The sequence below is a fragment of the Capsella rubella genome, unplaced genomic scaffold (genome assembly GCF_000375325.1).
Source record: "Capsella rubella cultivar Monte Gargano unplaced genomic scaffold, Caprub1_0 scaffold_7, whole genome shotgun sequence".
NCBI classification, from domain to species: Eukaryota; Viridiplantae; Streptophyta; class Magnoliopsida; order Brassicales; family Brassicaceae; genus Capsella; species Capsella rubella.
In genome coordinates, this window is record NW_006238917.1 from 2,023,543 (window position 1) to 2,049,075 (window position 25,533).

Here is a 25,533-nt window from a genome sequence, read left to right on the forward strand (position 1 = left end):
ACAAAAAAAAAAACTTACCCAATCCGATTGCGCCACGTGGCGTCTCTTAGCCTACCAAATGTATCTTCTCCAACATACGTATCTTAGCAATATTAATGTTTTTTGATTTATTTATTTTGATTAAAACCCTTAAATCCCCCTTAAAACCTGCCTATAATGTTGGTCTAAATATAGTGATTTGTGTGACTGTTGTTTGTTAAATATAGTGATTTGTGTTACTGTTGTTGCGTGATAATTCAATCATAAGCACGTTATCGACAAAAAAAAGGTGCATCCAGTAAAAAGTTGGTTTCTTACTTATGAGGAAAATAAATATAAACTTGATTTGAATGGTTCGTCGTCGATAATAATACAAACCAAGCACTCAAGATCAACGCCAATCACTTTTGGTACTCTAAACACGCTGAACAATCTTGGATATTTTCTTAGTGTTGCCATAAAATGTTCCGTACGTACAAGCGACAAAGAAAGAAATACAACCCTTGGCAATATGAAACGTTGGAGTTGTACACGACTTGTATTCTTCCACATAAAAAAAAGACGTCTTTAAAAAAAAAAAAAGTGAATTTGACAAAACCAATCAAAATATTTTTCTTTTGTGAAGTGTGAACTGGATCAATATTAATCGAATTAAATCGAGCCAGATCAAACCAATCCAATTAAGTTGATCAAAGTTTTAAAATTGAACATACAGACATGCGCGACATGCATATACACACCAATATATTTTACCACTTCCACTGTACTGCTTGGGAAAATTTACTCACAGTAGTGTATCAAAATGTGTGTTAAATTGTGATTTTTGTTTTCATAATGACATTCTCTTCCTGAAAACGAGAACAATGCAAAATATGATTTATGGTTATTAGTGTAAACAATAATCATCTTAACACAGCTAAACATTTTAAAATTCATAGATGAAGATCCTTAAAAATATATAGGCATGGAATGGTCGTATAAATCAGATTTCATGTTCGTTTGATTATGGAGATATTCCAACGGCATCAACAACTAAACCAGACTGAATCAAATTCATTATATACCCTATATTCAATTATCTCATACCAAATAAAACTAAGAGATGCACCAAACCGACTTGGAAGCTTCTCATACCTGATAAATGAGCCTGAACCAGTCCCCACTTCCTAGTTTCCAAACTTCAAATTCTAAAATCCGAATATCCCACTTTCTAACTAGAGATATTTTCACTCATCTCATGTCGTGTAGTATCGTACAACTGTTTACTCAGTGCCTCGTTGACCATATAATGGATTTGAGTCTTTAAAATGGAGAACTCAAGTTGAAAAAAAAAAAAAAAAAAAAATTACCACCTAACAAACGCTTTAAAAAAAAAGTAAACCATGCTCGTCGTCTATATAATTTTTTAATAACTTAGATAATTAACGTTACGGAAGCATGAACTATATATATCATGCTTAATTGAAAGAAACAACTGGCCAAAACCAGCCACTACTAGTCAGTAATCAATTAATCATCCTAGTTGACCATATTCTAATTACCACCTTCAAGTTAAATATCCTCCTATGATATGATATGAAGCAGCAATTTGCATTAAATAGAAAATTCTTTAATTCCTAAATGACATTTATCTTTAAAAATTAAATGAAAAAACCGTAAAATCATCCACTGCTGCCACACCTACACCGTAGGTGTCCCTTTCGTACTTTCTCATTCTAAAAATCTTTTTATTATTATTATATTTTTTTCTTTTTGAGACAAACTAATTAATATTATTAAAATAGATACTTTTTACAAAAACGATAAAGTCGGAAAATAATAATAATAATAAGCGTAACCTTTTACCTTTAAAACCGTACGTAGAGAGCTCAACGAACCTACAACACCACTCAAAAATATCTCTCTTCTTCTTCTTCTTCTCAGGATCTCCGCCAATGGGTTTTGGTAGATCTTCTTCATCTTCTCCTTCGTCTTCCTCAGCTCTGAAATGGCTTGGTTTCGTTACAGCCGTTTGGGTCCAATCTATCTCAGGCAACAATTACACCTTCTCAAATTACTCCGACGCTCTCAAATCCCTAATGAACCTCACTCAATTAGAACTCAACAGTCTCTCCGTCGCTAAAGACATCGGAAAAGCCTTCGGAATCCTCGCCGGACTTGCTTCTGATCGTCTTTCCACTCCTGTCATCCTCCTCATCGGTTCTTTCGAAGGTCTTATTGGTTATGGTGTACAATGGCTCGTCGTTAGCCGCACGATCCAACCTCTACCTTATTGGCAGGTACTTTTAAATCAAGATTCTCCTAAACAAACCCTAATTTCGTAACTGTATAACCCTAATTTTGTTGATGCTTGTTGTTCACGAATCGTGTGTAGATGTGTGTGTTTCTCTGTATGGGAGGAAACAGTTCGACGTGGATGAACACGGCGGTTCTGGTGACTTGTATACGTAACTTCCGGCGAAACCGTGGTCCTGTATCTGGGATTCTTAAAGGATACGTTGGTTTAAGTACTGCGATTTTCACTGATCTATGCACTGCTCTGTTTTCCTCTGACCCAGCTTCGTTTCTTGTTCTCCTCTCCGTCGTACCTTTCGCCGTTTGTCTCACGGCGGTCTTTTTCCTCCGTGAAATACCTCCGGCTAGTACCTCCGCCGAGGATAACGAAGAGTCTAAATACTTCGCCGTGTTTAACATCGTTGCCGTTGTTGTTGCCGTGTACCTTCAGTCCTACGACATCATCGGAATCAAAACGGGAGCTATCTCTATCGCATTCGCCTCTGTTCTTATGATCCTCTTAGCTTCTCCTATTGCCGTCCCATTCCATGCTTTCATCCGGAGCAAAGATAACGATGAGCAAGACGTAGAAGGACGAATCGACGAACCGTTACTGAGATCAGGATCAGAGATTGCGGTGGAGGAAACAATCGTAGGTGCTGCTGCCGCAGCCGATAACGAGCTGCCACCGTCTCTGAAACCGTTAAAGAATGAGGAGGAAGAGAATGACGGAACCGTGGTGACGACGGAGAAGAAAAGGCCGGTTCTTGGAGAAGAACACACCATAATGGAAGCGTTGTTGACTGTTGACTTTTGGGTGTTGTTTACGTCCTTCTTGTGTGGAGTAGGTACTGGTTTAGCTGTGATGAACAACATGGGTCAGATCGGGCTTGCCCTTGGTTACACAGATGTTTCCATGTTTGTCTCCATGATGAGCATTTGGGGGTTCTTTGGTCGGATTCTCTCCGGTACTATCTCCGAGCACTTCATCAAGTAAGTAGTCACTTTACTACAAACCCTCTTTGTTAAGAAACTGATTTAATAATTGGAAAGAGAATGAAAACATAGATCTTTGTTAAGTTGTATAACGTGACTTGGAAATTAGAATATTCTCATTGATCACTTTATCCACACGCAATCAAATGCAAATTTGAGTTGTGTCAGTTTCCTCTGTTTCACCTTTGATTTGCCGCTAAGCCAGAGAGTTTATTACTTTCCTCTTCTGTTACCTTTAGAATTAGATATTTTCCCCACTTTACATAATATTTCTTTCATACGATTTTATTCAATTAAAGCTTGACATGTTATTTCCTCCTTACAGAGAAGTTTCCTTGTGCCCGGGGACCATAATAAAAGTTTTCGAATTTTTGCGTTTGAAGTATCTTTTTAGATTTTCTTTAGTCTTTACTTGAGAACTCTACATCGTGGGACCTTGACTAATCTTGCTATTAGTAAGGGAACTTTTCTTTGCATAGACTAATCTTGACATTGTGATTTTTTTGTTTTGTTTAATTCTATAGGAAAGCTGGCACGCCAAGACCATTATGGAATGCAGCAGCTCAGATCATCATGGCCGTAGGATATCTACTAATGGCTTTAGCAATGCCTGGTTCACTTTACATCGGTTCAATGGTGGTTGGGGTTTGCTATGGAGTCCGGTTAGCCATAACCGTGCCAACAGCATCAGAACTCTTCGGTCTCAAATACTATGGACTCATCTACAACATCCTTATACTTAATATGCCTCTAGGATCGTTCCTATTCTCGGGTCTACTCGCGGGTTTACTCTACGATGCTGAAGCCACACCGACTCCTGGTGGAGGCAACACATGTGTAGGAGCTCATTGTTTCCGTCTCGTCTTCCTTGTAATGGCGTTTGCATCCTTTATTGGGATCGGTCTTGACCTTTTGCTTGCGTTCAGAACCAAGGAGATCTATGCGAAGATCCATGCAAGCAAGAAGACTAAGAAATCTAGTGGTAATCTTCGATGAGCTTAAGTTGAAAACTTGGTTTTTGTTAAAATCATTTTTTTGGGGGAACGTTAGTTCTATAGTAATATGTAAATCTTTTTTTGAAAGTTTGTAATGTTCAGTTTCATTAGAAGCGGTGATTGTACATGTGTACACTTATGCTCACTATTGTTAAAGTCGGTTAAAAAGTGTTTGAACCGGTTGGTCGGTGTAAGTTCAGATTATGGTGATCAATATTTCATGATTACCTTAAAACTTTGTCCACATTTTCGCGATTTAATATTGTACCCTGATGATTCAATGATATTATGAAGAAAAGCGTCTGAGTAGTATGTGTAATTAGAATATAGGGCCAATAGTGACCTGTGGCACCTGTGACTTAGATAATGTTTGATCATTTATTAGAGATTTGCATATTCTCACTCTTATTAGTCATTCCTCCTTGTGTAATACATGTGACCTTGCGTAAACATTAAATTGGAATGCTAGTGTACAACTTAAACGTGTTCACATATAGAGAAAAATGTGAAAAACTAAAACTAATTAAAACCGATTTTGAAGTAAAGAGAACAAACTTTGATCAATATAGTAGTATCGACTTACAACATGGTCTACACACTTGTAACACCGTCTATGAGCATCACCAATGTAATATATACACAGAGCTTCATCAAACGCTGGAGAAGACTAAATGAACACACCAAAGAAGAAAACAAAACTTGTGAGTTGAACAGCAAAATGCAGACTAAGGCAAGAATGTTCATACTAGAGAGTGAAGCTTTTTCATATATATATGTCAATGAAATCCTCTTGACCCTCTAGATTGGTAAAGCTCCAATCTACTCTTTGCTTCTGGTAAAATCTCGTCAATCGTCGGTGCTTCAACCAAATGAGCTTGCTTTGTCGACCATTCAAGAACTACGAGAACCTCTTCTTGGGCTAGTGTCTCACTGTCCGGTACATTCAATGCGATATAACAAAGTAGTATCAATGCCGGGACTTGAACCATCTGTTCTCCAAAGTAGACCAATTGAATCAAATGTTTTGCACCTCCTGCTGCTATGATCGCTTTCGAGTGGTTATCACGCAAGAAATTGTCGGTACATGAGAATTTAATTAGCGCTACTGCGGCTTCCATTGAAACCTCTGCTTCTCTTTCATCAAGAAGCTTCACAAGTGGTCCAATGATCCTTGTTTCCGTTGCACGGAACGTTCTTGAAAGACTACCGATTGATTTGATGCAGGGGATTAGAAGTTCCGGTATTTCGTTATCGATCACCTTAAGTAATTGTTCTACCACAGCTTTTGCAGCAGGAGAGGTTGGTTTGAAGGCTGAACGTCTTAGTTCTGGATACTGCTCAGCCACATCTGTAATTTCCATCATTGCCAAGGAAGAATATGACTTGACTTCATCGTCTCCTTTCTCTAACAAAACGGCGAAACAGAGCAATGCTCTTGACTCTGTTATGCTTCTGCATATTTGGAGATTCCCTCTTGAGAGTTGCCACAATGCTCTTGCCGCCATTGCCTTCATCTGAGCTTTCGTAGCTGGATCCTCATACTCTCTTCCCTTAATGCTTGTCCCCATTAAAGAAACATGTGTTGGATTGTTTCCTCTCGGGTTAGAACCACCCTTGGTATGATTCTGGTGCTGTTGATTGCTCTGTTTTATCTGATTCTTGTTAGTACCCGAAACTGAACCTGAACCTGAACCTGAACCTGAACCTGAACTCTGACCCGAACCCTTCATTGCCAATGTGTTTGTAATCAAGCTATGCATCTGACTCGGTGTCTGATTACTCATAGGACGTGAGATATTGCTTTTTGTCTCATCTTGGTCGTTGCTCTCTTTCTTCTCTGATGGGTTTGTATTACTTGCCATGACAACCGTATGAATCGAGGACAACGTCTGCTTGTTACTCACGATAGCGTATTTGCTATGTTCTTGAACCGTCTCAAAAGCTAAATGGCTTACAAGGAAACGAATGATGTTGTTCTGAGCGAAATGGTCTTGACATTTAGGATGATTAGAAGCTAATTCAGAGACAGCCCAAGCCACAACGGTTTGAACTTTCATATGACCTTCTTTGAGAATCTTAGCAAACACTTGACACACACCTGCGTTCACAATCTGTTCAACACTCTCTGGATCACGTCCTAATAAACCAATGGCCCGAGCCGCGTTCTCTTGACCTTCCATCTTACCTTCTTTAGCAAGCTTCAACAATGGAGGTACACCACCTTCTTCGATGATAAGCCTCCCGTACCGATCATTGTCACGAGCCAGCGACACGAGCGAAGCCGCTGCATCTGATCTATCATCGAGAGAGCCTGTGAAGAGAATCGCCACTTGTTCCCAAATCAAACAGAGGATTGGTTCGTTAGCAGCGATAGGCGGGAGCCCTAGATACTCATCGTCACGATCATCCCCTGAAGCAGAGACACGGAGGAGCCAAGAGACGTCTCCGATTGAATTCTCTAACTGCATCGTGATCTTCCTAAACGCAGCCGCGGGGATAATGGTGAAGACACGTTTCATCAGTCCCGTGGCGCGGCATTTTTCTACGAGCGCTAGGGCTTTGAAGAGGACTTGCTCTGTATCGTCAATGATACGTCGCGTGGGACGTTCGTAAAGATCGTTACTCGCACGCGCCGCTTGACGGAGGAGACCGGCGAGTTTTTCCGTTTTGGCTTTGACCTCTAAACATTCTTGACGGAACGAGTAAGCTTCGTCCGACGCTTTAGTTACCTGATCCGCTAATTGAATCGGTCTCACTAAGATCTGTTTCACAATATCCGCCATGAGAAAAAACAAAAATCAAGGACAACTCTATAAACTTTGATGTTGATTAATGACGATGGTGGTTTTGATCGCCGGAGACGACGGTGAGGGGAGGCGGAGAGAGAGAGAGAGAGAGAGGGAACAAGGATATTGGTGAAACGTTAATTTCTCCGAAGTTTACAAGGAAGAAGAAAAGGCTCTCTAAATATAGTCGTTTTATATACAGAAACTGAATCGCATATATACTTCAGTATAATTATAGCAACATAAAATTATTCGAATGAATATTTGAGATTGTTGGTGAAGACTATATATATATAACGGTCCAGTGGTGACTGAGATGAAGAAATCCAAATACCATTTAGTGTTTCAACCAACATGTGGTAGGCCGTATAACATAAATGCTAATTGTGAAGAGTTTGTTGATGAGTCATAATTTTTGGTACGTTTGGAAGGAAGCAAATTGTGGCACAACATAACACAGTCAAGGACACACCAGCTTGTGTTTGTCTCTCTTTAGTAAACCCTTAAACATCATATTTTAATTCTTAGAAATGTCTAACATATTTAGGGTTGGTTATAGAGTGGTTCAGAAGTATGTCATATATACTTTTTTTCATTTTTCGTTTTTTAGGTTATATCTTTTGGTTAACCATCCATTAAAACATTTGTATTCGACTCAAGAAAACTAACGATCTAATCGTATGCTACAATCAGAACGGCAGTGCTCGAATCATTTACAAATTTAAGGAAGGTACACAGCGAAATTCACAGTGATGACTTTGTAGATAATGTGACTTACAATACACGCAACAATAAACCAAAGAAATATATTGGTTGCAAACGCTGGTGAAATTTTGGAGATTGATCAAGCTTGCCCTTCGATTCTTGAGTGAGTGAGCCCGACGCAAGCATCGACGAAATCTTCATCGATGAAATCAGTTGACAGAATCTGCAACTTATCACCACATCCCTTGGCAACACACTGAGATATAAAAAGCCTAGCATGTTTTCTGATCCGATCAGTCACAGGTTTAACCCACACAACCGGGTTATCTGCTTGCGGCGTAACGGTGTTCTCAACCCGGTAAAAGAATTTTCTAGAAGATATCGATTGCTGCTCGCCTAGATGCTTCAAGTTGCTCTGAAATTTCGTCCAAGGAAGATCCGTATCAATCCAATTATCTTTTAGATAATCTGAGTTCCAGAGGATTCCACCACGGCTCGGCTTCGGAGACTCTCTAGGTTTCCAGATGCAGATGACTCTTTTCGGCAAAATCTCTGATACCGGCTTGTGGAACAAGTTATCATCTTGATGTATCAAGAACTCACCTAACTTGTCCGACAAGTAAGTCTCGAACTCTGGAGGGTCTTTGTGTCCGAACTCCGTCCTTATCTCCAATATTAAAATCTCCGAGTGAGTCTCCGACAAGAATCTGATGACATCATTGATGACAACATCAACGTCGTATGACGTCAGAATCCCATGGCAGATTTGGCGATCCTCTTGAACACGGATGTCGAGAACACGCGTGCCGAGGACAAGCTGGTCGTAGATGGATAGCGTCTGGCATTCAGCTAAGGGACGAGAGATGAGAGGTATTCCGATATCGTTGGTGGCTGAATCGTGCGTCCCTGGCCACACGATCTTGTTAAGAGTTAGTTTCTCCAATGTTAGACCAGCCATCCAGTTTTTTCGATCGGACGGACGGTAGTCATCGCCAGGGAAATGTGAACCGTCGGATTGTTCGAGATCGTTTAGGGTTTTTTCCTCATGAGAGACATCTTTTTGCCGGTCGATCTGGTTGGAGATGAAAGAGAGCATGTTTGGAGAGATGAATGATGATGATGATGATGAAGATGAAGAAGTAGAAGATAAGGTTTCTCTTGTGGTAGGGTTCAGTTATATAAATCAGAGATATATCGTGTAGTGTTTGTCTTAAACGTGTGAAACTTTCAATCAAAGACAAATTTATTTGTTGTGGGTTAGTTAGAGTTTTTGACTTCTTAATTCAAATTAATTGGCTGTCTAATTAAAAAGTTGCTAACAGTTTCTTTAAGGTCATGATTAACTTTAGAGTTGTAGTTAATATAACGAATTTAGGATGTGTTTGTGTATAATTAAAGACTAACTTGGTCTATAAAACATGTATTGTATTAGGTTGTTTCTTTATCTTTATCTTTTTCATTATTAAAGGTTTGGCATAATTAATTATAAATTTAATTTATTATTTGAAGTTCTTTTTAGAACTTTCCGTCGTAGTGTGAATCTTAATTTCTATATAATATATGTAGCGAAATAATAAATTAATATAATATATGTAGCGATTACATAAGAAATCACTCTAACATAAACTGTTATTGTTAACTGTAATTATTTTGGATAATGATATACAAAACATCAGGGTAGTGATAGACAATTACAATTGATTTGCATTCCGTCAATTTGGTATAATTAAATTATACACAATCAGTCAATGACACGTGGCAAAATGTTCGGACAATAAATGTGCAAGGCTGCAAATGATATAGCCATCATGAATATTGAATTCAAAAATATCCAAATGAGTATGTGGACTAAGAACATTTTGAACCCTACAGAGATCCTCGTCATAAGATTGATTACAAACATCTTATATCAAACCAAAACTCAAAAAGCTAATATGCTCACAAAACTTTTGTCTCGTGATGCTACAAGAATAGAGCTTTAAGGCGATTGCTCTTGTCTGTCTTGTTTTGTGTGATTTATAACGAGTCAAAATTTGGTTACACATAAGAAAAATGAATAAACTTAAACAGTCTTATGTTTCTTGTGTTTGGTCGAGCCATCGCTAGAATCTTTGCCATCCTTCTTCTGGCCAACACCGCCACCATGTCCTCTCTTAGATCCCTGGTTGATTGACGAAAGCAAACAGCAGAGAAATGTTTAGCACAAAATACACACAAAGCAGAGAGAAAGGAAAAGTTCAGTTATGTTTTACATTGGGGTTGAAGGTTTTGAGTGGGTCGCTGCCTTTTCTGGAACGTTTCTTGTTTTTGTTGTTGCGACCACCACCGGATCTCCTAGAGTTTCCCATTGCGGCTCCATTTAGCTTCACCATCTTGCTTGCTTCTTGAGTCTTTGGGTCCACTAGATACTCGGGGACGTCTTTTAGATGTGGTGCAGGCGCAGTCTTACTCAGAGGCTTGTCATGTCTCAACAGATCTAAGTCTCTTGGATTAGCTTCAAAATGAGTTTTTAACCTGAAGAAAGATATAGATATATTATGAAGACGAAAAGAAACTCAGAGAACAAACATCACACCTTAAGAACAGTTATGTTCTGGCTTACTTTTCGGAGTTGATGATCTCATTCCTCAAATCCTGAGCTCGAGACTCTCGAACAGCTACCTTTGTAACACTCTTTGCCACATCCTGCAAAAAACTTGCAACTTTTACTACTACTCAACTTTTAATACTTCTTAAGAAGCAAGCATATCTTACTACAGAGTTTACTCACCTCAGCTCTATATCTAAGAGACTCGACAGCATTTTCAGTCAACAAAGGGAAGGGTGTGATAATATCACTATCCTTGTTCTTGTCGCTTGCTAAGAAGGACTTTATAGCTTCAAACCCTTCCATCTCATCAGGAGAAACCTGTGGCAAACAAAACAGAGCATTAGACTTGCAAAAACTGAAGAGATCATGCCAATAAACAGTATTATTAGACGAGAAACTCACAAGAGAAACAGAAGAACCGCTGCTATATGCTCTCCCTGTACGCCCAATTCGATGGATATATCCAGTAACACTTTGAGGCATATCAAAGTTAATGACCTATTGCATAAAAAAAGGTTTCAGGAAATGTTAAGAATCGCGAGCAAAGAAAACAAGGAAATTCTTTTCAAGGTTCCAAATAGCAAAGAGAACAAATATAAGGAAAAGAAAATCTCCTTGGCCAAAACCGAGTAGCATACCGTGTGAACTTTTTTGAAATCAATTCCCCTAACTACACTGAACTCAGCATCCAGCTTCGGTTTTCTTCGCTTTTTCTTGTTCTCCTTGTCATCCTCACCTTTAGCCTCTTCCTTTTCTTTCTTAGTCTGGCTATTATCATCCGTTGCAATCAAGTAATCAAAAAGACCTGCATTGAATTGCTGTACAAAAATATATACACTTATTAATTATGAACACACCTGCTGTCAGGAAAACTAAATCTAGGTGTGTGACTTGGTGATATACCTCAAGGATATGAAGCCGAGAATTCTGAGGTAACTCCCCATTTAAAATTGCAGACTTGATTCCAAACTGGCAGAAACAAAACAATGAATTCAATGTTATAATTACAGGTACAATATTATAAATCGGAATGGTCAAATAGGTGACCAAATCTTACCTTTTCCAAGAATAATTTCAACTTGAAACCCATGTCTATCGTATTGATGAATATCAGAATTTTTTTCTGAACAACTTCTAACTTCAAGAGAGCAAGAATGTGAAGCAACTTATCCTGAGCACTGCAAGAAATCTAAGAAAAGATAACACACTTCTCATCATCATTAATCAGACCCACAACTGTAAACTTATAAACCAAACATAGTGCAAAACTGATTTAAACAAGTATAAGAGAGCGACTCATACCCAAAACTGCTGAACATTACTTGGGACAGGCTCCTCCTTATCACTATCTTCTGTCAGCGTCAAAACGATTGGGTTGTGGAGAATCAATTTCTTTAACTTTTCAACATCAGAACTAAGATTTGCAAAATATATTATTCAGTCAGCCATTCAAGACAACCTTCGGAGAAAAATATGATTTCAACAGAATCATTATTATCCATATATATCTTACCTTGTGGTAGCCGACATAAGAAGGCATTGGCAACGCCTTGGGATAATTGAAGTTACCGACCTTAGATTATCTTCATATCCATATGACAACAAAAGATCTGCCTGATAACAAAATTATATCAACATCTCCTCAAAGATAGGAATACAAAGGAAATACATGATTGATATAACCTCTAACAAGTAAGTGAATGCTTAAAATAAAGTGGTTTATATTCCATGTTCTACCAAAAAAACCAAATCATGACTACTTGATTAGCTAGTGCGTTCGCAAAACAGGACACATCCTTTACCAAAGCCACTAATTTTAACTGAAGCACGTATATCATACCTCATCAAGAACCAGGATTTCAAGTGATTCACTGACAGCAGTGGGCTCTAAAACTCCGGCAGCAAAGCATTTCGGAATGCAAGCAGGTGTGGAGACAAGAATCTCAGGCAGTGCAGCCAATGCATTACGCTGCAATAGAAACATTTCAAAACGTAACATTAAAATAAATATAGAAAAATCGACCAAATGCTTTTTAAGATGAGAAATGCAACACTAACCATATCAGTAGCAGGCATGCTACTAGTCAACTGTACTGCTTTCAATTGAACCCTACACAACTCGATAAGGGAAGAAACCTCTGTGTAGACCTGTATTTCCAATTCAAATGTCAGATGGATAACTGAAATCTTTGGGAGTAGGAAAAGATATGAAACGAATCCTTCAAAACATACCTGCTGGCATAACTCTCGAGATGGAACAAGAATAAAGGCAGAAGGAGCAAGCTTCTTCTTGCTCCCAGAATCTGCTGAAAAGAGCTTCTGGAGCAATGGCAAAAGGTAAGCCAAAGTCTTGCCTGAACCCGTCTTTGCCCTAGCAACTATATCTTTTCCTTCCTAGAATAACAACAGAGACAATAAAATCAGTCCCACGAAACAATTCACCACTGGAGATTAAACAGGTATCCACGAAATTCAAAAAAGGTAGAGACTTTATATATTTATATTACCAGAATATAAGGAATGGCTGATTGCTGAATAAGAGTGGGTTTCTCTATACTCTTTTTACTTAGGGCACGAATTAGACGAGAATCAAGCCCTAGCTCTTCGAAACTCTTCTCTACATCTTCTTCTACATTTTCTTCTTCTTCTTCTACTTCTTCTCCGACGTTTCTCTGTTCTTCTACTTCCTCTGCTTCCTCAACTTCTTCCATCACTTCCGGGTTCACATCCTCCACAGGTTTCACCTTCGTCTTACCCATCAGAAGTTTCCGGCGGCCCGGGTAAGGTTGAAAGTCCGAGTTAAGAGATGGAACAATAACCTTATAGAAATGCAAAAGACTTCACTTTAGAAGCAAACTACAGAGTAATAAATCAATATTGAGGTCTTAAGAGGAAATTTTTTCCGAAGAAGCTTACCTAGGAGGCGCGGAGCTTGAAAGCGGCGGAGAGGAGTTAGAAGAAGAAGAAGAAGGGTATTTGGGCTTTTGTGGGCCTTTATTAAATGGGCTTTAATATTTTGGCGGTTTTTTTGTTTGATGTCTTTCATAGTTTAATAAAATTAAATGCTGCACACATCACAATTGATGATGAAGATTGGAGATGCGTGTTCGGTGGAAAGTTTTCAGAAAGAAACGATTAGTATAAAATGCTTGTTTCGTCTCTATCTGAGCTTTGACTTGGGCGTTATCAACTTCGCCACGATCCCAATCGTATCATTACGAAATCAACCGACTTATTTTGAGAAATGGGTTCACTGAACAAGGACGGAGAGATGGAGCAGATCCGAGACGAGTTTACGGAGGCTATACTGTATGTTAATGGCGTTCGTAGAGTCTTGCCTGATGGATTAGCTCATATGACGCTTCTCGAATATCTCAGAGGTGCGTAACTATGGTCCTGGTGTTGGGAATGATTCAAACTACTCAAACAAGTTCATTTTTTTTTCAAATCAATTTTAGAATAGTGTCAGAGAGTATATTCCTACAGTATTATGTTTAAATAAAAAAAAAAAAGAATATTTCTACAGTATGTATCACTTAGCTGAGTTGTAAATTCCGGATTTTTACAAATCCAGATTATGTTTGATTTGATCCACTACTTTTCCTTAATTCGAAAAAAAGTAAGTGATTTGAGTGTGCATAGTAAGATTATGCTCCAGGAGCGAGATTCTAAATTTAAAAATGCGTTTCTTGTTTCCTTTAGATTTAGGACTGACCGGGACAAAGCTGGGATGCGGTGAAGGTGGTTGTGGGGCTTGCACGGTGATGGTGTCTAGTTATGACAGAAAGTCAAAGACTTGTGTGTACGTTTCTTTATCTTCTTCTCTGTTATGTTGCCTCTGCTTTACTTTTATAGATTCTTTTTAATCATATGGAAATTGTTATTGCAGGCATTATGCTGTCAACGCATGCTTAGCACCTCTGTATTCTGTAGAAGGAATGCATGTAATTTCCATTGAGGGAGTTGGGCATCGCAAACTCGGCTTGCACCCTGTCCAGGTACGTTTTACTTGATTCAGGTTCTACTACTTCTTATTTCTGGAACTTCGTTGTCACTGTTGTCATCTGAATTCTCGCAGGAGTCTTTGGCATCTTCTCATGGTTCCCAATGTGGGTTTTGTACTCCCGGGTTCATCATGTCAATGTATGCGTTGCTGAGGTCGAGTAAAAACTCACCTTGTGAGGATGAGATTGAAGAATGTCTTGCTGGAAACTTATGTCGCTGTACTGGTTATCGACCCATCGTCGATGCTTTTCGGGTTTTTGCAAAATCCGATGATGCTGTGTACAGTGGTGTATCGTCATTAAGCCTTCAGGACGGTTCAAGTATTTGCCCATCTACTGGCAAACCTTGTTCTTGTGGTTCAAAAACAACAAATGCTGCAGCCAATTGCAATGAAGATAAATTTCAGTCCATCTCTTATAGTGATATAGACGGAGCTAAGTATACGGAAAAAGAGCTTATCTTTCCCCCTGAACTATTGCTGAGGAAGTTAGCTCCTTTAAAGTTAAGGGGAAATGGGGGGATTACCTGGTACAGACCCGCAAATCTTCAGAACTTGCTTGAGCTCAAAGCAAATTATCCTGATGCAAAACTACTGGTAGGTAATACGGAGGTGGGAATTGAAATGAGACTGAAGAGGTTACAGTATCAGGTGTTAATATCTGTTGCTCAAGTCCCAGAACTCAACGCATTGAATGTCAATGACAATGGGATAGAGGTTGGTTCAGCTTCGAGACTTTCTGAACTCCTGCGGTTATTCAGGAAGGTAGTAAAGGAGCGTCCTGCACATGAAACTTCAGCATGCAAAGCTTTTATTGAACAGCTGAAGTGGTTTGCTGGCACACAAATAAGAAATGTTGCTTGCATTGGTGGAAACATCTGTACAGCTAGTCCAATATCTGATTTAAATCCTCTTTGGATGGCTTCTAGAGCAGAATTTCGGGTAATCAACTGCAATGGAGATGTTAGATCTGTACCTGCAAAAGATTTCTTCCTTGGTTATCGTAGAGTGGATATGGGTAGCAACGAGATCTTGTTGTCGGTATTCCTTCCATGGACAAGGCCCTTAGAGTATGTGAAAGAATTTAAGCAGGCCCATCGCAGGGATGATGATATAGCTATTGTCAATGGTGGAATGCGTGTCTTTCTTGAACAGAAGGGACAACAATTATTTGTTTCTGATGCTTCAATTGCTTACGGTGGTGTAGCTCCTCTTTCGTTGTGTGCGAGAAAGACTGAAGAATTCTTAGTTGGAAAGATTTGGAATAAAGGTCTTCTGCAAGATGCGCTTGAGGTCATACAGAAAGATGTTTTGATTAAGGAAGATGCTCCTGGGGGAATGGTGGAATTTCGGAAATCTCTTACCCTTAGCTTCTTCTTTAAATTTTTCTTATGGGTTTCTCATCATGTACATAATGTAAATTCCACGATAGAGACCTTCCCACCCTCCCATATGTCAGCTGTGCAACCTGTTTCTCGGTTATCTAGAATTGGAAAACAAGATTATGAAACAGTAATGCAGGGAACATCTGTTGGCTCATCGGAGGTCCATCTTTCAGCGAGAATGCAGGTATGCTGATATATTTACCGCACCCAAACTGTTTCTCCATTTTGATTCTCATTTTGGTGGTTTTATTAGCCACTTCAATATAGCGGCACTTCTTTTACCTTTCTCTAAGGTGACATAGGTCTACTAATTAATATTTTGTTGAGTGATGTTTGTGATTAGAGAGTAAGTTAGAGAAGATGCTGAGTGAGTGTGTATATGTCATACAAAATTTAGAAGTTGGGTTAGCATCTACGTGGGCTAATTTTCTGGCTTCTGTTTGACTTTTTTTCAAATAGCTTATGTTATATTTTGGTCAACTCCAAATTTCACCATTATCAATTCCACAAGCTTAATTATGTACCTGTCCCCAAAATATCTTCAAGCTTGGTAAAGTGATAAGTTTGACATCTGGTTTTTGGGTGGTTTTGTCGTTGATAGTTGAGTACCTCTAGCTAATCAAAGTCTCTTTTGGTGTAATTCGTAATAAGCTGCTGAATAGTGACTAGTTAACCAGTTTACCTCAAACTCATATTATTTCATGTAGGTCACTGGGGAAGCGGAATATACAGATGATACACCAGTACCTCCTAATACCTTACATGCTGCCTTTGTGCTAAGCAAAGTGCCGCATGCCCGCATCCTTTCAATTGATGATTTGGTTGCTAAATCTTCACCTGGTTTTGTTGGTCTGTTTCTTGCCAAAGATGTTCCCGGGGATAATATGATTGGAGCAATTGTTGCTGACGAAGAATTGTTTGCTACCGATGTGGTCACATGTGTGGGACAAGTAAGAATATTTGAAACCTAAAGTTTTACATTTGTACATTTTTCTCAGCTTTTCCATATTGATTATGTGTCTTAGAAGAAGTATAACATGCTCTGACATTATTCCTTAGTTTTTGTACTCTTATCATCAGAAAGTAAACGAGCAAGGTTTTTTATCTTTAAAATGTAAATGAAAGTTCTCATATACATCCAGTTATTTTGACAGATATATGTATATCTTTGGTTCCCAATTATTTCATTAAATTGACTTCGGTATCTCAGGTCATTGGTGTGGTTGTCGCGGATACACATGAAAATGCAAAAGATGCAGCAGGAAAAGTTGATGTTAAGTATGAGGAACTACCAGCAATATTATCTATCAAGGAGGCTATTATTGCTAAAAGTTTCCATCCACACACGGAGAAAAGGCTAAGAAAAGGAGATGTAGAGCTGTGCTTTCAATCTGGTCAGTGTGACAGGATAATAGAGGGAGAGGTTCAAATGGGTGGTCAGGAACACTTCTACTTGGAGCCTCATGGTACTTTGGTTTGGACAATAGATGGAGGCAATGAAGTTCATATGATTTCATCCACACAGGTAAGCATAATATTAGTGTTTTGCCATATACTTCACTGAGTAAAATTCACTTTGATTCATGCTTTGTACGACCAGTTTATGACCATCAGCCCTCTGTAAAAGAAAACCATTTGGCATCAGCCAGTTTAAGATATTAAATTATAATCCTTTCTATGCTTAGAAAATATTGGGGTTATGGTTTATATGCAGGCTCCTCAAAAGCACCAGAAATATGTGTCTCATGTACTTGGTCTTCCGATGTCTAAAGTGGTATGCAAAACCAAACGAATTGGTGGTGGCTTTGGCGGTAAAGAAACAAGATCAGCTTTCATTGCTGCTGCAGCTTCTGTCCCATCCTACGTATTAAATAGACCTGTGAAACTCATACTGGACAGAGATGTGGACATGATGATAACTGGTCATCGTCATAGTTTCCTTGGAAAGTACAAGGTATTTCAGTTTTTTCCCTGGAATTTCCATTTGTGAGCAGACAATGAAGTGGAAAGGACTGAGAACAGTTGAAACAGTGGGGAATAGATTGTTAGACAAACTAAACAATTCCTTTTATTTGTGTTCTGTTATCTTACAGGTTGGATTTACAAACGAAGGAAAAATACTGGCGTTGGACCTTGAAATCTACAACAATGGTGGAAATTCTTTGGATCTTTCCCTTTCCATTCTCGAGCGTGCCATGTTTCACTCGGATAATGTTTATGAGATCCCGCATGTGAGGATCGTAGGGAATGTTTGCTTTACTAATTTTCCCAGCAATACTGCTTTCCGAGGGTTTGGAGGGCCCCAAGGTATGCTTATAACTGAAAACTGGATTCAGAGAATCGCAGCTGAGCTTGATAGAAGCCCTGAAGAAATCAAAGTGAGTTGAATATATTCCAAACATCTTCTTCTCCTGAAAGTTTGTAGGAATTGGTTCTCCTTTTGTCAGTTGTATTTTAATGTTTTCTGGTGTATTTAATTTACTTCAGGAGATGAACTTTCAAGTGGAAGGATCGATCACACATTACTCTCAGTCTCTTCAACACTGCACATTGCATCAACTCTGGAAAGAGCTGAAAGTATCCTGCAACTTCTTAAAGGCTCGTAAAGAAGCTGACGAGTTTAATAGTCAGAATCGATGGAAAAAGCGTGGTGTTGCTATGGTTCCCACAAAATTTGGCATATCATTTACCACAAAATTCATGAATCAGGTAATCTTTGTCTGAAAGTGGATCATTTGTTCTGGTCAAATTTAGTATTTTGTTAAGGAACTGAAAACAACAAAATCAAATCTGCCATGGAAATTTCACCATTGCACGACCATTGGTTCAAAGCTAGAATTTGGATTTTGACATACATACATTTTTATATTTTTATACATTATGTGGCTATGTAGGCTGGGGCTCTTGTTCATGTTTACACAGACGGGACTGTTTTGGTGACTCATGGAGGTGTGGAGATGGGTCAAGGATTGCATACAAAGGTCGCTCAAGTTGCTGCATCTGCCTTTAACATTCCGCTTAATTCAGTTTTCGTGTCAGAGACAAGCACTGACAAGGTACAAGCAGTGCACTTTGGGCTGAGACATAGTCAGACAAAACTATTCTTGCTGTCTTATCATTTTGATGGTCTCGTGATAGGTTCCAAATGCCTCACCAACAGCAGCTTCTGCGAGTTCCGATATGTATGGTGCTGCAGTATTAGATGCTTGTGAGCAGATTATAGCAAGAATGGAGCCTGTTGCATCTAAGCACAATTTCAACACATTCGCTGAGGTATTGTTTCTATCTTGCAATTTGATATAAACTCAGAAGACCTTGATGCCAATTCTGATATAAAATCTCCCCTCCTCTGAGTGTATGTAGCTAGTAAGTGCCTGCTACTTTCAACGGATAGACCTATCAGCTCACGGTTTTCACATTGTTCCTGAAATTGGATTTGACTGGATATCTGGAAAAGGGAACGCATTTAGATATTACACATATGGAGCAGCCTTTGCTGAAGTTGAGATAGATACATTAACTGGTGATTTTCACACTAGGGAAGCTGATATAATGTTGGACCTGGGATATTCTCTTAACCCAGCCATTGATGTTGGACAAGTGCGTGTTCTTCTCTCAATCTCCTATGCTTTTTTGCAATCTTTTAAAAGAATACTGTAGATCTGAAATCACTATTTACAGATAGAAGGAGCGTTTGTACAAGGACTGGGCTGGGTAGCTTTAGAAGAACTCAAATGGGGAGATGCAGCTCATAAATGGATTAAACCGGGAAGTTTACTCACTTGCGGACCCGGAAACTACAAAATACCTTCTATTAATGACATGCCATTCCACCTCAATGTTTCTCTTCTCAAGGTAAGCAACTATAAGTAGAAGCTTTAAATTGGTAGCGACACATGTGAAACTGAACCTAAGAATATACTCCATTAATTCAGGGGAATCCGAATAGAAAGGCAATACATTCATCTAAAGCAGTGGGTGAGCCACCGTTCTTTCTTGCATCATCGGTTTTCTTTGCAATAAAGGAAGCGATTAAAGCGGCTAGAACCGAGGTGGGTCTCACCGACTGGTTTCCTCTGGAGAGTCCAGCGACGCCAGAGCGTATCAGGATGGCTTGTCTCGATGAGTTTTCAACCCCTTTTGTAAGTTCAGATTTCTCTCCCAAGCTTAGTGTTTGAACTTTAAGTTTCATCGGAGGGGAAAAGATCAATCAATCTATTGTGAGAGAGTCATGTCTGTAAGTTATTTCCAGTCTCCAAAGAAATGTGACATTACACATATACATTTACCAAAACAAAATAAAAATCATTACTACGATATGTTTCTCCAAATAAAGAACTTTGTTGTTTACAAGTGCCTCAAACTATGAACCTGTGGGTGGCTTCCTGATCAAAGTTGCTTGTTCGAAGCCATAAGCAATCTCAATGAGCTTTGGCTCTGAGAATCTCAATCCTCCAAAGCTAATCCCAAATGGAACTCCTTCACTGTCATATCCTGCAGGGACATTGATTCCTGGATACCCTCCAATTGCGAGGACAGAGCTGAACGCTGAACCAAGCGCCACTATTGCATCTAACTTCTGCTCTTTCATTAACTTTTCGATTCCATTTCTTGAAAGTTGTTCCATTCTCTGCAACGCTGCTTTCTCTTTCTCACCCATTCCATTAGTTGCTTCTGCTGCAATGAACACATCTTGCCCCCATTCTTTCACTTTTTCCTGTGTAATTTCCTCTTCAGTTCAATGATTGCATTTGTTAAAGTACCCAAAAAAAGGCGAATTCGTTTGAAAGCAGCTTAGTACTTGCCTGTTCAGCAAATTCCTCGTTGTAGGCAATAACATCTGCTAAGGAACGGACTGGTGATTTCACAAGCTCTTTAAGATATGCATTAAGAAACATCTTAAACTCAGCCAAAAGTGCTATCTCTTCACCGCTATTAGTCCCATTGACAATGACTTCCATGTTTGGTATCGTCAGATTGTTAATGACGATAGCACCTTTTCGTCTTCATCCAAGAAAAATCAGAAACAGATACATTGTTCTCAATTGATGAATCAACTTATAATAAAATTTACCTTAATGTTTTGATGTGATGATCAAGACGAGATGACTGCATTACGATCCCTAATCTCTTACCTTTGAGGCCCCTAGCTTTCAGAAACTGCTTGTAACCGCCTTCAGGTATGAACTCGGATGCAGTTCTCGTGGCCTCGTCCAATGGATCATAACCCACAATAGCATCAAGGAGATGAACAGCATCGGAAACTGTCCTACAAATTGTCCTACATGGCAAAGCATAGAGAAACACTAGGCAAAATGGTACACAAATAAAAACTAGTTAGTAGTGGTGGGTGATCTGCTCACCCAATACTGTCCTGTCTCAAAGAGATAGGAACTACCCCGGCTCGGCTCGTGAGCCCGACAGTGGGTTTAATCCCGACCACAGAGTTCTGGCTTGATGGAGAAAGAATGGAACCATCAGTTTCAGTCCCTAGTGACACTGCCACAAGATTGGCTGCTACAGATATTGCTGATCCACTACTTGACCCAGACGGATTTGCAGATAAAACATATGGATTCTGCAGCATTTAAAGATTTGCTGAAACATTTTTTAAGAAGTTGGTGAATTTTGAAACCTTTTGTAAGGATGTTGGTTTACCAAATATATATTGATGGAGAAATGAATCTCCTGAGATGAAGAAAGTAACCTTTCCCTGGAGGCCACGTGCGCTCCAACCATCTGGGATGGAGAAAGATCGAAAGTGAGCCCACTCACTTAAACTGGCTTTGCCCAAGATCACAGCACCAGATTCCCTGAGTCTCTTGACAACACCCGCGTCTCGAGCGACAACTGAACCAAGCAAAGCCAACGAACCAGCCGTTGTGTTAAGCTTGTCCTTGGTGGAGATAGAATCCTTGAGCAGAACCGGAACACCATGCAAGATAGGAAGCTTATAAGTAGCGTTTTTAAGGTCACGTTCTCTGTCTGCGATCTCTGCTTGGATCAACGCGTCTGGATTCGTCTCAATGACAGCGTGAAGTATTGGATTGAGTTTGGAGATTGCTTCGAGATACAACTCCACGAGTTGCTTTGACGTTAGTCGTTTCTCCTTGAAAGCAAGTCTGATGTCTTTAATGGTGGCTTCTTGGATCGAGAACTTTGAGGTAAGCCTGAGATGAGAGGCAGATACAAATGACATATCAAGAACATGAGGAAAAAGAAGAATTAGAAGAGATGAGGAGAAGATGAAACGCAGAGCAACCATGGCTAGAGAAAGAAAGAGAAATTGTCAACCCCTATGCCTCTCTCTCTTTTATGGACGAGAATGAAAACATCGTTGACTAAAATCAAGCCAATATAACAATTTTTTTTTTTTTTTTGCATACGTACAAACAACTTGATATAAATAAATCATCCATTAAGGAAAGAGTAAGAAGAAGTAAAACAACTGAAAGCAAGATCATTCTTCATAATATCAAGGTCTCCAAAGCAGCAACTTTGTTGACTACAAACTGCCTTAAGCTTCGAACTTAGGTGGCTTCCTAATGAGAGTTGCTTGTTCGAAGCCATAAGCGATCTCAATGAGCTTTGACTCTGAGTATCTCAATCCTCCAAAGCTAATCCCAAATGGAACTCCTTCACTATCATATCCTGCAGGGACATTGATTCCTGGATACCCTCCAATGGCGAGGATAGAGCTCAACGTTGAACCAAGCTCCACTATTGCATCTAAATCCTTTTCTTTCATTAGCTGCTCGATTCCATTCCTCGAAAGTTCTTCCATTTTCTTCAACGCTGTTTTCTCTTTCTCACCAATTCCATTAGTGGCTTCTGCTGCAAGGAGTAGCTCTTGTCCCCATTCTTTCACCATTTCCTTTCGATTCAATGATCACACACTTGTTCAGATACCGAAAAGGTCAAATTTCTTTTTGAAGATTAGTACTTACTTGTTCAGCGAATTTCTCGTTGTAGGCAATAACATCTGCTAAGGACCGGACTGGTGATTCCACAAGCTCTTTGAGATATGTATTGAGAGACATCTTGAACTCAGCCAGAAGTGCCATCTTTTCACCGCTCTTAGTCCAGTCCCTAATGACTTCTATGTTTGGTATCGATAGATTGTCAATTACTAATGCACCTTCTCGTCTTCACCGAACAAATAGTGAATCATGTTTTGGTCCATATGATTGAATGACAGTAATTGATGGATTGAACCAACTTAAAACATGTTTTACCTTAATGTTTCGATGTGATTATCAAGATGAGGATGCTGCATTACAATCCCTAATGTCTTACCCTTGAGGCCACCAGCTGTCAAAAACTGCTTGTAACCTCCTTGGGGTATGAACTCAGACGCGCTCTTTGTGGCTTCGTCCCAGGGATCATAACCCACAATAGCATCAAGGAGATGAACAGCATCCGAAACAGTCCTACATATTGGTCTAACAGAACAAACACACAATAAATAAATAAAAAGAAACTAGGCACAACGGTATGAAAATCAATAGAAGTAGACTAGTAGTGGTGGGTGCTCTCAGTCTCACCCAACAGTGTCCTGTCTCGAGGATAGAGGAACCACCCCGGCTCGGCTTGTGAGCCCGACGCTCGGTTTAATCCCGACAACGGAGTTGTGACTTGCAGGACAGAGAATGGAACCATCAGTTTCAGTCCCAATTGACACAGCTACAAGATTAGCCGCCACTGATATAGCTGATCCACTACTTGATCCACACGGAGTCGCTGATAAAACGTACGGATTCTGCAGCATTCAAAACATGCCTCTTCTTGAGAGTTGAGTCCAAGTTATAAAAAAGCTTTAAACCTCTTCCGTAAGATTTTAGTAAAGTTGCAAATTTGATAGAGCAATGAATATGATGGAATGAAGAAACAGACCTTTCCTTGGAGGCCACGAGCGCTCCAACCACTTGGAATTGAATCGGATCGGAAATGAGCCCATTCGCTTAAGCTGGCTTTGCCCAAGACCACAGCACCAGATTCTCTGAGTCTCTTGACAACACCTGCGTCTCGAGGCACAACCGAACCAAGCAAAGCCAACGAACCAGCCGTGGTGTTAAGCTTGTCCTTGGAGATAGAATCCTTGAGCAGAACCGGAACACCGTGCAAGATAGGAAGCTCGGTGACGTCTTTGAGCTCACGTTCTCTGTCTAGGATCTCTGCTTGGATCAACGCATCTGGATTCGTCTCGATGACTGCGTTGAGTACCGGATTGAGTCTCGAGATTTCTTCTAGATACAACTCGACGAGCTGCTTTGATGTCACTCTTTTCTCCTTGAAAGCAAGTCTAATGTCTTCAATGGTGGCTTCTTGAATCGAGAATTTTGAGTTGAGCATGATGTGAGGAGGTAGAAGAAGAAGAAGAAGTGGTGTGGTGAAAGCTTGAACTTTTGAAGTGATCATGAAATGGTCAACGGCAAGTAAGTAATGGTCTCATCATCACAGATCCATGTTTGATTATAAACAAAGTATTTAAGTGGCTTTTGTTTGAATATTAGTTTACTTGGTAAAGCAGAGATAACAATATCTAAAAAGCTTTTACTTTTATTCAAGGTAGTCAAATTTCAAAACCCTAAACAAAGGGTTTTACAAACTCGAAACGATCCCAAATCAGAAAACACTCAAACCCTAGATAGAACCATCCATACAGGAAAGGAGGAAGAAGTGAAACAAACCAAAAGCAAAGACACCATTATTCATAAAAGATCAGTGTCTCTCTCACTAAGTCACTTCAGATCTAAGAAAGCTGACCACAGTCCTCGACAACCACACGTTTCGAAGTCCTTCCAGAGTCAGATCCAACTTTCTCAATGGCCTTCACCACATTCAAACCTTCAACGACTTGACCGAACACAACGTGCTTCCCATCTAGCCACGAGGTAGGAGCAGTACAGATGAAGAACTGAGATCCGTTAGTGTTGGGACCAGAGTTAGCCATGGAGAGAATCCCAGCTCCGGTGTGCTTCTTGATAAAGTTCTCGTCTTTGAACTTAGCTCCGTAAATCGATTCACCACCGGTTCCGTTCCCGGCGGTGAAGTCACCTCCTTGACACATGAACCCAGGAATCACACGGTGAAAGGTTGATCCTTTGAAGTGAAGTGGCTTACCCATCTTCCCGATTCCTTTCTCGCCGGTACAGAGAGCTCGGAAATTCTCGGCCGTGTTTGGAGTAACATCAGCGAAAAGCTCCATCACGATACGACCGGTGGGTGCACCGTTGAGACTCATGTCGAAGAAAACTTTAGGGTTCGGCATTTTTCTTTTGGGGAGATTTGAAGAGAAAAATCGAAGAATTTTGAAGATTGTGTTGGTTTGTGAATGTGTTAAAATTAGGGTTCTTATAGAGAGGATTTGATTTTAAAAGCGGTGAATCTGAAAAAGGAAATTATGTTTGTGACCGTCGAATCAAGACACGTGTAGGGTTGTGAGGGTCTGAAGATTAACCGTGGTTAAATCGAATCTGACTAGGGTTTAAGTCGCGTGGATACGAGGCTCCCCCATAATTAATATACTTTTTAGATGGACCGACCATATTACGGCGATGAAGTTTAGGTGGGCCGAAAGCAAAAGCAAAAAAAAAGCCCAATATCTTATTTGATTGGTTGCCACTCTTGTTCTACGATTCTACGACCCCCACTCGATTGTATTGGAGCTAAACTAGCTAAAGTCATGTTGGTGGTGATTATCTTTCAGCACGTGAACACTTGTGTACGATGGGATATTTACTGTATTCACGATCTTATTTTTCATCGAACAATGATCTTTCTTATGACTTGCATAGTTACATTAACGTAGACCATACTT

The 25,533-nt window shown here is 39.7% G+C and overlaps 8 protein-coding genes across 9 annotated transcripts; 2 read left to right on the top strand and 6 right to left on the bottom strand.

Annotated features, from left to right (window-relative positions):
- Window positions 1-1,846: 1,846 nt before the first annotated feature.
- Window positions 1,847-4,490, top strand: LOC17879349 (protein NUCLEAR FUSION DEFECTIVE 4). Its single transcript, XM_023779310.1, has 3 exons — window positions 1,847-2,258; window positions 2,354-3,246; window positions 3,774-4,490. The coding sequence occupies exons 1-3, from the start codon at window positions 1,914-1,916 to the stop codon at window positions 4,243-4,245; spliced, it is 1,710 nt and encodes a 569-aa protein (XP_023635078.1). The 5' UTR covers window positions 1,847-1,913; the 3' UTR covers window positions 4,246-4,490.
- Window positions 4,491-5,020: 530 nt separating this feature from the next.
- LOC17879191 lies at window positions 5,021-7,027 on the bottom strand. Its single transcript, XM_006286178.1, has one exon. It carries the CDS (start codon window positions 7,025-7,027, stop codon window positions 5,021-5,023), a length of 2,007 nt encoding a protein of 668 aa, XP_006286240.1.
- A 676-nt stretch (window positions 7,028-7,703) lies between these two features.
- LOC17879732 (PI-PLC X-box domain-containing protein DDB_G0293730) lies at window positions 7,704-8,902 on the bottom strand. Its single transcript, XM_006284081.2, has one exon. The coding sequence runs from the start codon at window positions 8,829-8,831 to the stop codon at window positions 7,875-7,877; it is 957 nt and encodes a 318-aa protein (XP_006284143.1). The 5' UTR covers window positions 8,832-8,902; the 3' UTR covers window positions 7,704-7,874.
- Window positions 8,903-9,619: 717 nt separating this feature from the next.
- LOC17880094 (DEAD-box ATP-dependent RNA helicase 16) lies at window positions 9,620-13,212 on the bottom strand. Its single transcript, XM_006283261.2, has 14 exons — window positions 12,833-13,212; window positions 12,558-12,719; window positions 12,384-12,473; window positions 12,166-12,294; window positions 11,839-11,939; window positions 11,628-11,739; window positions 11,383-11,514; window positions 11,229-11,294; window positions 10,964-11,143; window positions 10,728-10,823; window positions 10,506-10,643; window positions 10,338-10,420; window positions 9,988-10,249; window positions 9,620-9,896 (listed from the first exon to the last, which is right to left on the bottom strand). The coding sequence occupies exons 1-14, from the start codon at window positions 13,082-13,084 to the stop codon at window positions 9,798-9,800; spliced, it is 1,902 nt and encodes a 633-aa protein (XP_006283323.1). The 5' UTR covers window positions 13,085-13,212; the 3' UTR covers window positions 9,620-9,797.
- A 199-nt stretch (window positions 13,213-13,411) lies between these two features.
- Window positions 13,412-20,030, top strand: LOC17877660 (xanthine dehydrogenase 1). 2 transcript variants are annotated; one of them, XM_023779346.1, is made up of 14 exons: window positions 13,416-13,705; window positions 14,028-14,127; window positions 14,215-14,323; window positions 14,404-15,897; window positions 16,421-16,663; window positions 16,924-17,238; window positions 17,428-17,667; window positions 17,807-18,091; window positions 18,201-18,422; window positions 18,608-18,769; window positions 18,852-18,986; window positions 19,077-19,313; window positions 19,395-19,568; window positions 19,649-20,030. In XM_023779346.1, the coding sequence occupies exons 1-14, from the start codon at window positions 13,570-13,572 to the stop codon at window positions 19,889-19,891; spliced, it is 4,095 nt and encodes a 1,364-aa protein (XP_023635114.1). In that variant the 5' UTR covers window positions 13,416-13,569; the 3' UTR covers window positions 19,892-20,030. The 2 variants fall into 2 exon arrangements, with proteins under 2 accessions (XP_023635115.1, XP_023635114.1); XM_023779347.1 differs by lacking the exons at window positions 19,395-19,568; window positions 19,649-20,030 and having other exon boundaries at window positions 13,412-13,705; window positions 18,852-19,012; window positions 19,155-19,224.
- On the bottom strand, window positions 19,948-22,064 carry LOC17879628 (probable amidase At4g34880). The gene is made up of 5 exons (XM_006286101.2): window positions 21,421-22,064; window positions 21,077-21,291; window positions 20,788-20,994; window positions 20,519-20,717; window positions 19,948-20,430 (listed from the first exon to the last, which is right to left on the bottom strand). Exons 1-5 carry the CDS (start codon window positions 21,976-21,978, stop codon window positions 20,077-20,079), a joined length of 1,533 nt encoding a protein of 510 aa, XP_006286163.2. The 5' UTR covers window positions 21,979-22,064; the 3' UTR covers window positions 19,948-20,076.
- LOC17877863 (probable amidase At4g34880) lies at window positions 21,996-24,170 on the bottom strand. The gene is made up of 5 exons (XM_006283519.2): window positions 23,607-24,170; window positions 23,258-23,472; window positions 22,949-23,155; window positions 22,661-22,859; window positions 21,996-22,587 (listed from the first exon to the last, which is right to left on the bottom strand). Exons 1-5 carry the CDS (start codon window positions 24,129-24,131, stop codon window positions 22,231-22,233), a joined length of 1,503 nt encoding a protein of 500 aa, XP_006283581.1. The 5' UTR covers window positions 24,132-24,170; the 3' UTR covers window positions 21,996-22,230.
- Window positions 24,171-24,254: 84 nt separating this feature from the next.
- LOC17879369 (peptidyl-prolyl cis-trans isomerase CYP18-4) lies at window positions 24,255-25,038 on the bottom strand. Its single transcript, XM_006286037.2, has one exon. The coding sequence runs from the start codon at window positions 24,982-24,984 to the stop codon at window positions 24,466-24,468; it is 519 nt and encodes a 172-aa protein (XP_006286099.1). The 5' UTR covers window positions 24,985-25,038; the 3' UTR covers window positions 24,255-24,465.
- Between the last annotated feature and the right edge of the window lie 495 nt (window positions 25,039-25,533).

Coding starts and splice junctions, on each gene's coding strand:
- LOC17879349 (XM_023779310.1), top strand. CDS start 1,914: ATGGGTTTTGGTAGATCTTCTTCATCTTCTCCTTCGTCTTCCTCAGCT. Junction 2,259..2,353: donor AACCTCTACCTTATTGGCAG/GTACTTTTAAAT, acceptor AATCGTGTGTAG/ATGTGTGTGTTTCTCTGTAT. Junction 3,247..3,773: donor ATCTCCGAGCACTTCATCAA/GTAAGTAGTCAC, acceptor TTAATTCTATAG/GAAAGCTGGCACGCCAAGAC.
- LOC17879191 (XM_006286178.1), bottom strand. CDS start 7,027: ATGGCGGATATTGTGAAACAGATCTTAGTGAGACCGATTCAATTAGCG.
- LOC17879732 (XM_006284081.2), bottom strand. CDS start 8,831: ATGCTCTCTTTCATCTCCAACCAGATCGACCGGCAAAAAGATGTCTCT.
- LOC17880094 (XM_006283261.2), bottom strand. CDS start 13,084: ATGGGTAAGACGAAGGTGAAACCTGTGGAGGATGTGAACCCGGAAGTG. Junction 11,295..11,382: donor TGAAATTATTCTTGGAAAAG/GTAAGATTTGGT, acceptor TGTTTCTGCCAG/TTTGGAATCAAGTCTGCAAT. Junction 10,824..10,963: donor ATTTCAAAAAAGTTCACACG/GTATGCTACTCG, acceptor TTTATGCAATAG/GTCATTAACTTTGATATGCC.
- LOC17877660 (XM_023779346.1), top strand. CDS start 13,570: ATGGGTTCACTGAACAAGGACGGAGAGATGGAGCAGATCCGAGACGAG. Junction 17,239..17,427: donor ATATGATTTCATCCACACAG/GTAAGCATAATA, acceptor GTTTATATGCAG/GCTCCTCAAAAGCACCAGAA. Junction 19,314..19,394: donor CAGCCATTGATGTTGGACAA/GTGCGTGTTCTT, acceptor CACTATTTACAG/ATAGAAGGAGCGTTTGTACA.
- LOC17879628 (XM_006286101.2), bottom strand. CDS start 21,978: ATGGTTGCTCTGCGTTTCATCTTCTCCTCATCTCTTCTAATTCTTCTT. Junction 21,292..21,420: donor CACGTGGCCTCCAGGGAAAG/GTTACTTTCTTC, acceptor TAAATGCTGCAG/AATCCATATGTTTTATCTGC. Junction 20,995..21,076: donor TTGAGACAGGACAGTATTGG/GTGAGCAGATCA, acceptor TTTGCCATGTAG/GACAATTTGTAGGACAGTTT.
- LOC17877863 (XM_006283519.2), bottom strand. CDS start 24,131: ATGATCACTTCAAAAGTTCAAGCTTTCACCACACCACTTCTTCTTCTT. Junction 23,473..23,606: donor CTCGTGGCCTCCAAGGAAAG/GTCTGTTTCTTC, acceptor TGAATGCTGCAG/AATCCGTACGTTTTATCAGC. Junction 22,588..22,660: donor ACGAGAAATTCGCTGAACAA/GTAAGTACTAAT, acceptor TTGAATCGAAAG/GAAATGGTGAAAGAATGGGG.
- LOC17879369 (XM_006286037.2), bottom strand. CDS start 24,984: ATGCCGAACCCTAAAGTTTTCTTCGACATGAGTCTCAACGGTGCACCC.